The 16,472-nt window shown below is 30.5% G+C and overlaps 1 protein-coding gene across 1 annotated transcript in view; it reads left to right on the top strand.

The window, feature by feature from the left end:
* LOC122501103 (homologous-pairing protein 2 homolog) overlaps positions 1–11,195 on the top strand; it is a 40,091-nt gene extending 28,896 nt beyond the window's left edge. The window contains exon 2 of the mRNA XM_043610374.1: positions 10,428–11,195. Coding sequence (XP_043466309.1) covers positions 10,451–11,053 — 603 coding nt within the window. The 5' untranslated portion in view covers positions 10,428–10,450 and the 3' untranslated portion in view covers positions 11,054–11,195. The remainder of the gene's footprint in view (positions 1–10,427) is intronic.
* Positions 11,196–16,472: the final 5,277 nt, after the last annotated feature.

Raw genomic sequence — 16,472 nt, 5'->3', positions numbered from 1 at the left:
AAAATTTTTACATTTCAACTGGTTACCATCAATAGGCACATAACTATGAAACTGGCGAGTGTTTTTTATCGTTTTAGCATTTAAAAAACGTTTTTGTAAAAACTTCTTGTGATTTTCGTATTCTTGAACAGAACAATATGAAAAATCAATTTTTTTGAAAAAACTTTGAGCCCATTCGAAAAGTTTTGTCGTTGTTGTTATTGCAGCTGAAGTTTCTTTTTGCAAGCTTGCACGGTATGCGTTTCTCTTTACACACCCCCCAATTCCATCGCAAGCCCCCTTCCCGTGTGCAGTAGGGTGGTTCGAATTCCAACAAGTTATTCATTTCAAATTCTAATAGTGCGGAAAACTTGCTATGGAATAATACAAGTATTTTCGTAAAAAAAAATTCAAATCGGGTAATATCTTCTGTTCGCGCATCACACTTATAGTTTTGAAAAATCTTTGAAAAATAGTTTATTTCCTTAACTTCTTGAAAGTAATATTTAATTGTTATTTTTTATTATTATTTTGATACTCATGCTTTCTGATTGTTAGCTTTTCCATAATAATTAACTTTATATCGATTGGTACAATTATTGTTCAAGATTTAGTAGTGGTGGAAGAGTTAGACTTCATTTGCTACTGTGACTCTTGTATGCAACATTTAGAAGTCAAATAATATTGTCTTTCACTGACACTTTATATAATTGTTATTTAGTAGTATATTTATTTTTGCTTAAAATGGATGAAAAAACAGAAAAACCCCGAGTTCATATTTCTAGGAAAGATCATTTTTGTCCAATATTTGGTGCTCCTAAGAATTTTTCTTTAAGAAATCTTCCCTCTTATGCTGACGTTATTCTTTGTTGTTTTGAACAAAGATATGTTATGTCTTCATCTTCGGAATTACCACCACAGAAGATTGCTTTTTCAACAATAACGAACGTGGTAGCTGAGAAAATTAAGATGCTTTACTTGACAGCATCTATTCCCACAGTTTCTCAAACCAGGGTTGAACAAATGATTTCTGCATATCATGACAAATATTGGAAAAAAAGAAAGTCTTACAGAAGAGATAAAGAAAGGCCTAAGTTTCAGAAGGATCTTGAAATATTCAAGACCGAAGCAGCGAAAATTTTTGACATTTCTTCATGCAAATGTCAAATGACTGTAACTGCGGTAAACCTCTGTCATTATGTATTTGCCCAAACCCTATTTCTATTGACTGTAGATGCGAAAAAGATCGTAAAATTCCTCTTATAGAACGTAAATTTCTTTTTGATCAAAGAGCTGACAGAGTCGGAAAGATTGGTTCTATAGATGTACTCGAAACTGCAAAACTTAATCGTCGAGCTGAAAGAAATGAAAAAATAAAACATAACATGACATGTGCTTTCACTTCTTCTGTTGACAATGCCAAAGGTTTTTCAGATGATTTTGGTGCCAACATTATAGAGTTCGTAGAGAATCATTCACCTGAAGTAGAAGAACATATCAAAGATCCAACATTCGCTCTCAGGCCGTCAACATCGTACTTTCAAAAGCCTTCTACCTCACAAATGCGCATTAATCTTCCTGAAACTGCAGCAATTAGTGACAGATTCGGTGTTTCGGAAAGAGCGACCGCTGCTATTGCGACGTCAGTCCTGAAAGACCTACAAATCGTCACTGCTACAGACTTGACTTTTGTTATAGATAAAAATAAAATCAGAAGGGAGAAATCTAAAAACAGAGAAGCCTTGCAACAGGAAGCTAAAACTATGTCCGAAGCCCTTACATCCCTTTATTTTGATGGAAGAAAAGATGAGACCTTATACCAGGAGGAAGTAGGCTCCAAGCGTTATCGCAAAACGTGCAAGGAAGAACATGTCTCTATTATAATGGAGCCTGGTTCTCAATATATATCTCACATAACGCCTAGTTCTGGTACAAGCAAAGGTATCACTGAAAGTATGATATCTCACTTAAATGAAAAGGGCTTTGATTTTAGTGAACTTCTTCTAGTTGGTTGTGATGGCACATCAACAAATACAGGCTGGAGAGGTGGCATTATTAGGCTTATTGAAATATACTTGAACAGACCAATTCAGTGGAATATATGCTTGCTTCATGCAAATGAATTACCTTTGCGACACTTATTTCAACATTTTGATGGAAAAACAAGTGGACCGAATTCATTTTCAGGAACAATCGGAAAACAACTTCAGAGCGTTGAACACTTGCCTGTTGTTAATTTCAATAAAATTGAGTGTGATTTCATACAAGTCACATGCAGAGACAATTTAAGTAAAGATCAAAAATATCTCTACGATATTGGGCAAGCTACTCATTCAGGTAACTGTTCATCTGATCTTTCTCTGCGAGATCCAGGAAGACTCTCCCACGCGCGTTGGATCACTCTAGCAAACAGAACATTGAGACTATACATATCAAGTGAAGACCCTTCCGAAAACTTAGTTCACATAGTTACATTTATAATGAAAGTGTATTTGCCTACGTGGTTTCAAATAAAAATAAGCGATTCAATTACAGATGGTGCGAGACATGTCTTCACTATGATTAAAAATTCTCGATACTTACCAAAACATCTTCTGAAAGTAGTTGATCCTGTAATACAACACAATGCTTATTTCGCGCATCCTGAAAATTTGCTTTTGTCTATGCTCACAGATGATAATCTGAATGTACGTAAGATTGGGTTACAAAGGATTTTAAAATCCAGAGAGACAACTTCTACTGCGAAGAATTCGGTGCGCTCTTTCATTTTGCCAAAACTGAACTTTAATGCCACTAATTACTATGAAATGATCGACTGGTCTTCTACAGTACTATCACCTCCTCCAGTACTAAGGAATGTCTCAAATGCAGATCTGTTATCTTCCATTGATAACCAACTATCTATCTCTCAATGGAACTTGGTAAGCTTTCCATGTCACACTCAAGCGGTAGAGCGAACTGTTAAGCTTGTCACTGAAGCGTCGAAGAAGGTATGTGGTTATCAAAATAGGGATGGTTACATACGCTCAACTTTATTTTCTCGTTCCAGTTTGCCTAAATTTGATCATAAATCCCAGTTTGCAATTCACGCATAAGGAGAGTTTAATATACAAATCTTCACTATCGCATATTTTTTTAATAATAATATTTAATAATATTTTCTACACAATGCACAAGAGACAAAAGAAAAAACAAAAATTGAAAAGGAATCGAAAAACAAAATTAAAAATTAAAAAAAAAGTAATAAAAAATATTTAAAAAAACAAAAAAATTATAAAATTTAAAAAAATAAAAAAAAATTATAAAATATAAAAAAAACAAAAAAAAATGGGATCAGATTTTTCACCACGTCCTTGTCGTTGATCCTGGGGAAAGCTAAGCGTGAAAAGCCTAATAGAATGCGTGAAATTTGTTCAAACAACTTACTTATTTTGAATTCTTAAAACCACTATTTTGATATAAATACAAAATAACCCTTTTAAATAATTCAACATCAACATAAAATAAGTAAAATTTTGGAAAACGACAACTGAAACATAGTTCTAAGAAATATAGAAATGTGCATTTTTCTAGTAAAATTTTCAAAAGCTCAAGTGTGATGCGCGAACAGAAGATATTAACCGATTTGAATTTTTTTTTACGAAAATACTTGTATTATTCCATAGCAAGTTTTCCGCACTATTAGAATTTGAAATGAATAACTTGTTGGAATTCGAACCACCCTAGTGTGCAGTCGCAAAAAAATTCCATTCAGCCTGTACACCAAAATCTCTTTCGTGGTATAATAAATTTAAGAAATGAAATCTATTTTTATATTGCGATCCGGCCCCGTCCGAAAAGTAATGGAATTTCTTAATATCTTGCGAATTGAATTCTTCTTTTAAAAATGATATTAATTTTGAGTTATATAAGTGTACTGCAGTAGCATCATGATTGACACTTTCGGAGACTAGAACGAAATTTTTATGGCATAGATATCCATTTTTTCTGTAATAAACTACGTACACGTGCAACGTCGCTTGATCATTTGAACAATGTTGCGTTTGGATAGCGTCTTGAACGTAAAACGAATAATTTTCAGAAAAATCCATGGTGATTATAAATTCGCCTTGTTCAAGAGAAGCTTTCAATTTCTCCAAATAGGCAGCTTGTGATTTAGCGAGAAAATCGTGCTTTAATACTTCAGGAAGTTCCATAGCCAGATTTTTTATAAAAATTTCACTTGTTTCACTTACTCTATTTAATTGGCACCTGTTTAAAAAAGTATGAGATTTTGTAAGAAATAGAGGATTAAAAAATTTTACACTCTAAAATATTATTTACAAACCTGTCTGTCGTGACCCATTGACTGAAGGTAATTGTTCTAACATCAGCTTTTTGCAACGTTGATTTCAATTCACCAAACACTTCAATTCCTTGTGGACATTGAGAACATTTTCCCAAAAAGCAAATTGAATTTGGCTCATCGCAATTAATAATTTAAAAATAGTCCCGATAACTGTTTTTAAATTCGACCTTTCTTAATGTTAACTCATTCTTCAGTCCCACAAATTTTTGCCGCATATTTTCATGCGTTTTACATACGCAGACATTGTGAGCACCTTTAGGTCCAGCTAAAATGCATTGTGGTGGTCTTAAAATACTAAATGCGGAGAGTGAAACTTTTTCTTCTGGGTATTTAGTCAAAAACATTTTATGTAAATCACTAAGATTTCCCAACAACAAATGTTTCTAAAAAATATAAATAGAAATAATTTTCATTGTATTAAAAATTAGATTCGATAGAGTAAATTGATGTTTAGACCACTAAATTCATATACAACAGAACTTTTATTTCACCAGCTTTTTATTTCATAGACAAAAAGTTTAACCGAATTTTCATTTTGCAAAATTTTTATTTCAATTAAAAAGAATTTTAAGTTTGAAGAATTTATTTAAATGTAAAAATATGCATTTATCTGGATCCTTTTGTCTCAATTTTTATTTGCACTTTGAATATTTCATAATTTCAATAAATATTCATTGGGGCAAATAAAAATTCCGACTAACAAAGATTCTATGAAATAGATATTCTAACATAAAAAAACTCTACTTACTTAAAATTCTGTTAAATGAAAATACAGTTAAATTCAACTCTTCTTTTATATAAAACGTGAATTAAAGTAAAATAAATTCTGTTTAATGAAGTTTTAGTTAAATTGGAATTCGATGACCTCAAAATCATATGCTCCAATATTTTCATAATTTCATTAATCAAAAAGATAAAATATGTTTATAATAATATATTTTAAAAAATTAAATAAATCTTATTTTATTTTTAATTAAAGTTTTAAGACTCTTTGTAACTCAATAATGTGTATAAATCAATCTTCAATCAATTAAAAAAACAAGAAACTTTTAAATTGAAAAATTTTTAAATCTTGAAATTTTTTCGCAATTTATTACTGAATCCCTTTTAAAAAGCTTCATTAAAATATTTTTAAGCATTTGGAATAAGCAATTAATGTTTATTTTATGTCTAATATTAATAGTAAAAAAATGTCTTGACTAAAAATTATCAAAAACTTACAGATTCATGCTCACGTTTCCCGTTAACTACAATAGACTTGTAGTCTTTCGCACCAGGCATCATCCTGCTAACATCATCAGATAGAAAGAAGTTTTTAATTTTGTTTTTAAGCTGTTCACTCATAGATTGGCCGTTCTTCTTATCCGGTTCGGTTGCGAAACCATTATTTTTTCGAATATTAAAAGCAGTAGATACCATTCGTCTAGATACACCAAATTCTCTCGCTGTTTTTCTAATACTCCATTGCACTGGAAGTGTTGTTAAAAGAAAAGTTTTTTCTCTTTTAGTTGACGCTTTGTTCAATGCAGTTTTTAAATCAGTAATCCAAAAATTATTAATCTCGATAGAGGAACATAATAGAGAATCATTGAGATTTGGTTGAATTACTTCAAGAAGCGATTGTTGTAAATCTTTGTTACTTATTTGAGATTTTGTTGATGAAAGAATCACATTCTCAATACTTTTTACGAGTTTAACTTTTTTCGAATTCTTATCAACTCTCACAGACACATAATCCTCATCATGGATTTCAGATTCCATTTCTTCTGATGAATAGTCATCGTTTTCAGGCACATTTTTTATTGATTCCTCAATTTTCCGCTTACTAAGTGAATTCATGTTTTGGGACTTCACATCACTTTTCTTTTTATAAAGTTTCGTTTTGCACTTGACACACACGTATTTGTTATAAAAAACACTTAATTTTTCATTACACTTTTCTGTTATAAGAACTAAATTCTTATAACAAGAATTTTGGCCTTTGATATTAAAAGGGTTGCAACATACTTTAGGGGGTGACATTTTTAAAAATTTGTTATATACATTGCAAGACAAAGTAAAAAAATTAAATTGACTTTTGTGGCTAAAATATTTCCCGGTTCCTAATGTACTTTTAGGTGTATCGATCTAATCCGTTTTCACATTAAAATATATAAAATTTATGCACTTTATATTTTATGCACTTTAAAAGTGTTTTACAATTACACACTTTGACGTAAAACACATTAGAATAATACACTACAAGAGCAATCAGAACTGGGGAACATTTTTTGCATTAAAGTGAAATAAATTTACTCACATTTACAGTAAACATTTTCTATTCTATTTGTTTATTTTATATTTCAATTTATAATTATCCAATTGAAAAAATTTTTTAAACGAATCAATATTATAACTCATTACTTAATTTAGTGAATACGTGCATTATTTTCACTAACTTTACAGAAGATAGTATATCAATTTGGTTTGTACAAAAAAATAATGAATATATTTTCAAACAATACGAACATTAATTAATTATTATTGCAAAAGAAATAAGGAAAAATTAATAAAAATCAATTTATAAGACAAGCATATTAAATAAACGTTTTTTCAAGAACAATCGTGTCTCAACGCGTCCTAGCGCAGCGGCCGCGGCAGTCCGAGCCGAGGTCCGAGCGCTTGCACGCCCCTCTTTAAAATTATGTCATTTGCTCAATTATTAAAGGTACTAAGATTTTGTTTTTGGAAATTAAAGTATAGAAAAAATAGATTTCAGTAGTTTTTAAATTGTTTTCGTAACTAGTCCAGAAGTCACTTAAAACTTTAATTGTTTAATTAATTAACAATTAATTTTGCATAAATAATTATGAATTTTTTTAAATTTTATTGTTATTAATAGAGGCAGTATTTTTGTACATTTCTGCCAAATATTTTTAAATTTTATCAAAAAACAACGAAGAAATATTAAATTTTCTAAAAAGGTACTTTAAAGTTTAATTGTTTATAACTAATTGAAAAATGAAAATTTTTTAAAACGCATTCCGGGAATGTTTTTGTATCACCCGGCTGTAAAAAATTATGTATAGATATAATGTAAATTTAAAAAGATTGTTTTTGGTGGCCCAGTTCAGAAAATTTGACTCAATACTAATATTGTTGACATTGCATAGAATGTTCAATTACTTTCAAATAACTGCACTCATGACTTTATTTGCTATTTTAAAAAGGAATAATTATTAAATTATTATCAGTTAAGAGGGTTAAAAGTGTTTAAAGGTCTCTGAAATTTTTAGGTTATGATTTATTGTCTAATAGAATAACGGCCCTGACTCGTTAAAATGACGTAAAATTGGTAAACAATCAATTTTTCAGCAAGTTTTTCTTTGAACACAAACACTTTTTACAAAATCTGCCAATGTATGTATCTTATAAATTACAAAAATCCAGAAGATTGCTTGAATGCATGCAGAAACGCGGTTCCAATGAAAACTTGAAAAGTGATGTAATGACAGGCTGTAATAATTTCGGATGGGATTGGAAAGCATTCAGAAAAAATTTTTGTCTTTGTTAACAATTACAAACAGAATTGAATTGCATTCATTTTTAGACGAAACGTGGTCCTATCATGGTATAGAAAAGTATTGGACAGAAATGGCATTCAAAAGTATTGGATAATTTCTACTACACCATACAGAGTTTGAATTATTTCAATCCTTTTCAATTCCTCGCTTCTTACTGGGTATACACTTCTCATTACGGAAAAGGCTCGTATGAGAGATTTCTCATATTTCTCATACGAGCTACCGAGCTCGTATACGAACTCCGCGGTCCGTGCATCGAATTTTTTTACTGGGTAATATGGCAATTTTATATTAGCTGAAGGTGTACTGAGTTTAGTAGAAAAAAAATTTAATGGAAAACGTTAAGAAGAAAAAATTTATTGCAGGTTAATTATTAGATAACGGTGTGGGGCTAAATCGGACGTCGTGATAAAAAACAATCAAATTTGCGAATACTATAATTTATTTCATATTAATAACCTATTTTATATTATATTCTTTGCATAGAACCACTTTATCAATAAATAAATAAAGAATTTATTTTAAAACACGAATTAGCAAGCGAGATGCTGAAAACAAACAAGTCTGAAAACTATAATTCATTTTATATTATATTATTTACATATTTTACATTTTATATTATATTCTTTGCATATAACTACCTACAAATAAGTAAACAAAGAATTGATTTGACTTTTCTACAAAAAAACGAAAATTTGTGTCTCGCTCTTTAATTAATTAGCCGTGTCCGATTTAGCCCCATGGGGTGTCCTATTCAGCCCCACCAATTTTCAGATTTTCGTTTTTGAGGTAGTCACACGGAGAAAAATTGAAAAATGATTTAAGCAGTCAGTGTAGTACTCCTTTACAGAATAATATGTGACAGGTACACACTATAAGTATTAGAAGTTTCATAGCTGAACAGTTTGGGACTCAACACAAGTTATCCCATTCATCAGCTTAAACAAGACTGTTTATATAGTCTAAGAGGGAATAAGAGTATAAAAAATTGGAATGAGAAATTACTTTCTCATGTAATTGTTGAAAGAACGCGGCAGTGTACAAAACACAAGTCAATAATAGAAGCGAATATTGAACAACTAGTACTCAGTCCAGTTCTTTCGAAGAATGAACGCCGTGCACATAAAGTAGATACCTACTCGAAAACCACAAGTTATTCTCTCTCTCACACTAATGGTCGTTCACTTACTCTTACTACTCTCAACTATTATGCAGTGCAGTTAAGTTCATTAAATTATTAAATATTGCTGTGAGAATAATTAATTATACATTTCATTCAACGTCAATTTACTATTTTGTACACGGAAAAAAAGAATAATCAAATTTACCATGAGGAGTGTCAAACTTGAAAAAGGTTAGGAAAAAATTAATGTTTTTTATTTATTTATTATTAAATTCTAATAACCGCGTATCAAATTTAAACTAGTTGACAATATTATTTATTCAATATTATGAATATTGTTGACATCCATACTTACATTAATTACAAAGTAAAATCCACGCATCATCTAATTTATTTCATTGGTAAGGGATGTTTCTTAAATAGGAAATTTCCCCCATCGATTGCGTAGCCGAGAGGCTTAATGTAAAAGCGTGCGATTTATAATTATATGCGTATATTTAGTTGTATGGTTAGGTAGGTGTTCAATCCCGTATGATTGTAAGATTTTCCGATGCATTTAGTTGTTAATTGTAAGTATGAAGATGTGGGAAGAATAAAACTTGTGAATTAATGAATATGAATATATAAAGAGTGCATTTAACATATTTTTCTTTTTTTTAATGATTGGTTATTGTTTTTTTTATATAAAATTGACGAAGTGAATACAAGGAAACACTCGTATCGCGTCGCGTCGGCCATTTATTTTGACAGGTTCCGCGCCTGCGTTCCCTCATTGTGAAAATTTCGAAGTAGGGGACTGAGTCCAGTTTCTCTACTATATGCACACTGCAGCGCGCCTTATAATCTTCGCCTGTGTTTCAATGCTCTTTACAGTGACATTTGAAACTAAGGCCCTTTATACACTATACGCAATACCCTAAGATGCTTGATGGAAATGAATTAATGTACTTTTACTGGACTGAGTCCTGTTTTTTCAATATTGACTCGCCAGTTTTTCAAACTCAATTTTTCTCCGTGCACCTTCAAAGCAATATATTTCCAAAGCCATTGTAGTTTTTTAAAAACGAACAAGTGCGATTTGTAGGTGAAGGGACAAGTTTCAAAACGGTATATTACTCATTAGCAAAAAATATTTTTTTCTATGAGTTTTCTGGTCAAAGACCAAATCCGTCCGGTTTAGCCCCAGTCTCCCCTACATAAACTGTATTATACACCAACTGTTTCTATGATGAAAACATATTTTAAGTGAAATTAAGAGAATCCAGGGTTACTCACTTTTGGTATTATTAATTTACAACTTATTAAACTATTTGTTAAAAAAAAGTTGCGAAAATAGATTTTTATTTGTAATCTCTATATAAACTTGTAATTTTTAAATTCATTTTCTACATATTATATAATTATCATTTTACAGATTGTAATCACTGATGTGCAAAAATGTCAAAGGAAATAGTATTGAAGTTTATGAAAACTCAAAATAGGCCATTCAGTACAAACGATGTTGTTTTAAACCTCCGCAATGAATTAGGCAAATCTGTTGTCCAAAAGGCCTTTGATCAGTTGGTTCATGAAGGCAAATTAGTTGAAAAAGTATATGGAAAGCAGAAAGTTTATTGTACTGCTCAAGAATCAAATCGAAATACGGATGAATTGTTGCGCATCGATAGAGAACTTCAGTCTCACGCTGGCGAAGTTGAAAGTAAGCAGCAGTTACTTGAAAAAGAAGTTCGAACAATGGAGGCCAGCCTTGCCGGTTTGAAATCCAGTATCACTCTTGAAGAGGCTCAAAAGCAGAAATTGGAGAGAAATAATAAAGTGGATCATTTATCTCGAAAATTAAGTGAACTCATGGAAGTTTCCGGATCAGAAGACTTGACTGAATCAAAAAGAAAAATAGAAAATGCTTTAGGTGTTCGTAAACGTGAATATTCTAAGAGAAAGCGAATTGTCACAGAAATATTAGATTGTATCCGAGAAAATTATCCTGGTAGTAAAACAGAATTATATGAGGAAATTGGAATAGTTGAAAAAGTTGTGTGATTAACATTTTTTTTAACTTACTAATTCAATGTCATTTTAATTTCTAATTGTTTTCTAAGTATGAATTTATATGTGGCTTATGTCAGGATCCATAAGAAACCAACTAATCCAGTAAACATTAAAAACAATTGAAAACTTTAAATTTCCTTGAATTTCATTCCTGACTTATTTTTTTAAAAAACTCGATTTTTTAAAAACTGAAGATTCTTGTAGTAAATATATGTATATAAGTGACCTAGTAAGTTAACATGAATTGAAAATCTTTACCCAGGAGTTTTTAAGGTTGATGATTACTAATACGGCATCAGATCTTTAAAATTTTAAATGTTGATTTACAATAGCGAATAGCGAAATGTATTTGCTTGAAACAATTTGCAAATTTATCAAATTTGCTTGATACTTGTTACTCGGAGGTTTCTAGGGTCGCTGATTACGAATCTGGCATCAGATTTTCAGAATTCAAAACCAATTTGACTCTTGGATCAGATATTTTGAATATTGAAAATCTAATTCCAGATTTGTAATCAGAGACCCGCAAACCCTCATATACCAAGTTTCATAGAAAATCAATAATTTTTTAGTTTTAATGTCCGACATATTCGATTCACCATTTTGAATTTTGGAAATATGGTGCCAGTTTCGTAATTTGCGTCTTCAAAAAACCCTGAGTAACAAATTTCAAGCAAGACCGATGAATTTTTATACATTTATTTTGTTGTTTATTTTTGATGGGTAAAAAATTTAATAAAGAAAGAGATTTGCTGTTGACCCAGAAAAAAGCTTCTTTGTTTCAAAGAAAGTTTCTTTGAATCAAAGAAATTTGTGCATTGTCATAGGGTCAAAAAAAAGTTTCTTTGATTTAAAGAAATTATTTCTTTAACTGCTGTTTGTTGACTCAAAGAAATATTTCTTTGGATTTAATAAATCTTTTTTTAAGTCAAAGAAATATTTCTTTAAATTTAAGAAATTTTTTGTTAAAAGCCAAAGAAATATTTCTTTAGATTGAAGAAATTTTTTATTTAAGTTAAAAAAAAATTTTTTGTTTTAATGTGCAAATTTCTTTGAATCAGAGATATATTTTTTAGTTTCAATAAATAATATGTTTAAATTAAAGAAAAAATAGCTTTAAATGTGTACCTAAATATTTAGTTAATTTTATATTTTGTAGGGAAGTGTAAAGTATGGTGGCGAAACCTTTTTTTTTGCGTCTCTCTCTCTCGAAAAACAATATTTTTCAAAATTTCAAAAGCAGGCAGTTTCTCACATCTATTAAGCATATTTCTGTGGCGGATTTGGTGTATTCAGCTAAAACATTATGTAGATGTTAAAATCATTTATTAAAACTACTAGAAATGATGAAAAAAAACAAAATGAGAAGAAACTGATGATTTTACATTATAGAAAAAAACGTTTCACTTCAGTTATGGTTACAATTTGGACATGTGAAGTAGTTGGTGGCTGTTTTAACGCAACTAGAATAAGAGAAGACCGCAAGTGTCACATATTCGAGAATTTTTGCGGTAGAGCACAAGAGGCATTAGTACACAAAACATGCAAAGACAATTGAAACTCGTGCAAAAAAATGGTTCACCACTGTACGTTACAAAAATTACGCCATCATACCTTACAAGCTATTGATGGAAACATGATGGTGTTACTTTCATACAGCGCGATTTGAAAAAAATGTGAAATACAAAAAATTGTTGTCCAAGGTCTAAACAATACGTTCCATACATTTACCTGACTCAATTTTCAAAAAATCTTGTCTCTGGCACTGTTAACACACATATCCAATAAAACTTTTTATTTTTTTTCACTACTTTTTTATTCAAAATCACTAACAGTACAAAGCACGCGTTTGATCATTAATACTACTGCATATAAAATGTCATCACGATAAAAGACATCGACCATAGTGATAAGGCGTTTCAGATGCAACGTTACATGCCAGATTTGACAAGTCCGCCACCATACCTTACACGCCACTATACCTTACATTTCCCTAATTAAAGTAAGGTTTAATCTGTTAAGAAAAAAAGTTATTAAAATGAAAATTGCATACAATTACATTTTTTGTCAATGATTTTCTTATTAGAAAATAAAAAATGCACATGTATGTTTTAAAACATACAAATTCAGTAATTCTATTTTATACTATAACTATAAATACTTTCGGACTAATCCGAAATTTGTCCGAAACAGTGCGGTTTATAGTCAGGTTTTTGTCACCCGAAATTAATCCAAATAAATCCGAACTCTATACGGTTTGTGAACAACTAGTAAATCCGAAGTTGGTCGGATGAAGTCTGAAATTAATCAGTTAATTTTAACTAGTGAATCCGGAATTAGTCCGAAACAGTCAAAAATTAGACCGGAAAATTTAGTGAATTTTAATAAAAAAATAATTATTATTACACATATTAATTATCATTACTTTATAGTACATTCAACATATTTTTCGATATACCTTTCGCAATTTTATTTACATTAACTTAAAATTTCTAATGCTTCGGGATTCGAACCTACACCTATCTAACATTATAACGCACCGAAATCGAATATACTAACCACTATACCACGCTCGCATAGGATTTCAAATTCATAATAGAATTTATGAAGTACTACGAAAAGAAATTACAAAAAACCAACACATCAGTGTAAATTATAATGTTACGTCAAAACTGAAACCTTTTTAAATATACCGAACATTCCTCGTTTTAAATTAGTTTCAGAAATTGAATCTAATTTAGGATGAGGATAAGTCAATGAGCCTATTAAATGTTGTGAGAGAATATTTATTTAAAACCAACCAAGAAAGAAAAGAATTGACAATAGTACAAAAATACAATGAGTATAAAAATCTTACTTTTGGAATACCGATTATTGCAAGTGTTGAAAAACTGGTGATTGTTATCTCGATTTCCGATCTGAAGTGGTTATGAGAAGTAGACACAAAGGAGCCTGTGGTTGATGTCCTTAATGGTTGTATATTAGCCTTGTTGTTTACACTAATGGGATTTAGTGTATTGTATTCTTGGGGATTTTACTCTTCTTCCAGACTGTCGCCTCCAAAGCAAATCTCGATGTTTAGAAATTAGAAATACTGTTTCAATATTTGATTTTGAAACTTGAAAACAATTTAATTCTTCTTGGGTTATCACTTATTGCTCGTAGTTAAATAAGTGAATTTACTAATTGTTGTACCGAACTTGGTCTCAAAATATATTTGGGGATGTAGTTTAGTTAACTTCTAAACTGTATACTGGGATTGCACTTAAGTTGACTTCGATGTGTTATGCACTGAAAAAAATACATGAGACATTTTCAACTACATCCCCTTAGTAGAGTAAAAAGTAATAAAACGAACTACTTTTTTAGTTAGTCTGGCTACTTTTGATACTTATTTTAACTGTTTTATGTAGTTAAAAATTATTAATTAAATTAATGTAATTTTACAGTTAACTTTGTAACTGCAGGTATGTTACAGAAATGACTACAGAAAGTAGTAGATTCTACTACTTAAAGTAGTTCGATAGACTCATTTTGTAGTAGTTTTTACTTCTTCTAGGAGTTGAATTATTTTCCATGTAATTTATGTTATAGATTTTTATAGAAGATTATCAACTGTGAAAAGTTGTAAATGCAACTACTTTAAGTAGTAAAATTAACTACAGTTATCAGTTGAACTGTGTCTGGAATGCCTATAAGTATTAAGCAACTCATCGAAGCGGGCGAGCGTGGTTAGGTGGTTGGGTTATCGGTTTACGAATGTTAGGGTCGAGCGTTCAACTCCCGACGTTTAGAGATTTTTCTCCGTTAGGTATATAGACATTAAATAAATAAGGTATAGGTAAACAAAAGTGGGTAGGGGGAAATATAAAAAAATACAACTCGATAATATTTATAATAAATTATAAATAATTTTATTTTACCATTTTCAGTAGTTGTCTTTATTACTGAGTTATCTTAGTAACTTTAACTACATATCAGCAGTTAATTCTACTGCAAAACTGTCATTGGTTCCTATTTAACTAAGAAAAGTAGTTAATGCAACTGTATTATCACTTCATTCAACTACATATCTGATAATTAATGTAAGTTCAAAATTATCTTTGGGGACTTATTGAACTAAGGAAAGTAGTTAAAAAGTAGTCAAATCTACTAAGAATTTTTTTCAGTGTGGCTGATGTTCAGAAAAATACTCTCTTTCAAAGATGTTATTAGGTTGATTTCCAAAAAAACTCTCTTTCAAAGATGTTATTAGGTTGATTTCCAAAAAAATAGGGGAGAGTCTCCAGTTGTAAGACAGTCAATTTTTTTTAACATGCAATATTAAACAGCCGATTGGTTTATATAAAAACATTTCTTTTTATATGAGCCAACTATTTCGTGTACGCCGAAGCGGATATATAAACTGTTTTTGTTAAATACCAACACCGTGTGTGATAATCGACTAAAAAGCGTTTTTTCAATAAATGCAAAGTACTTTTTTTCCAAGTTAATTAATTGGAAAAGGTAAATGTAATGCATTTTCTTTTAGTGTTTTCTTATATTTTGTGATGCAATATTGCATTGTTCCAATCTACGGTTGAAAATAATTTAATTTTCCTTTTTCAAAATAGCGCTAATTTCTGGGTGTGAGACACAGCATATCACCAGTTGTGAGACGGTGTCAACACCCATCTGGGCAGCCTAAAAAATACGACTTTGCAGGCATACTATTTAAATGTTGTTTTGATTTTTTTTCTAGTATTTTTGGGCATGTCAAGTGGAAAAAAGTCAATTGATTCAGAAGAAATCAATTTTAATGATCTTGTTGAAGCTATTAAATTGTGTTTATTTGATAGTCATATTTTGACGAATAAATATTATTATTTAGTATACAATAATATATATTATTAATATATTTAATTATTTCCACTAAACATAACGTTTTATGTCAAACTTATTAAATTTTAGCAATTTTTAATGAGTGTCTCACAACTGGAGACATTTTTTTCTTTTGAAAAAAGCGATGTGCTCGGAAAATGTATCGTAAAATTTTTTGAGTTCATCGAAACACTATACTTTCTTTTAATAAAAGTTGCGTATTTCTGTTACCTTTCGAACGGTGTATTTTATTTACAATTTCGTTTACCCGTTTACAATTTACGGGTCAAAAATAAAACCCGTCTCACAACTGGAGACTCTCCCCTACTCTCTGCTCTATCGAAGATGCTACCCCTTTTTATATCAAATTTCTAATGCAAGGTGGTTCACGAATATTACACGTGCCGAAATGCTACACGTGCAGGTAGGTGCAGCGATACGTCACCGGACTAATATCAATAGGGTTTTCTTCATTCGCCATGTATTTGGATAGGTCTCACTGGACTTGATTCTGGCATGTGTCGTTTCTCTCTCTTTCGGAGTGCATTCT

Source organism: Leptopilina heterotoma, unplaced genomic scaffold (genome assembly GCF_015476425.1).
Source record: "Leptopilina heterotoma isolate Lh14 unplaced genomic scaffold, ASM1547642v1 Lhet_201, whole genome shotgun sequence".
Classification (NCBI taxonomy): domain Eukaryota; kingdom Metazoa; phylum Arthropoda; class Insecta; order Hymenoptera; family Figitidae; genus Leptopilina; species Leptopilina heterotoma.
The sequence above is the reverse complement of the archived record's forward strand: the minus strand, read 5'-3'. Positions and strand labels throughout refer to the sequence as shown.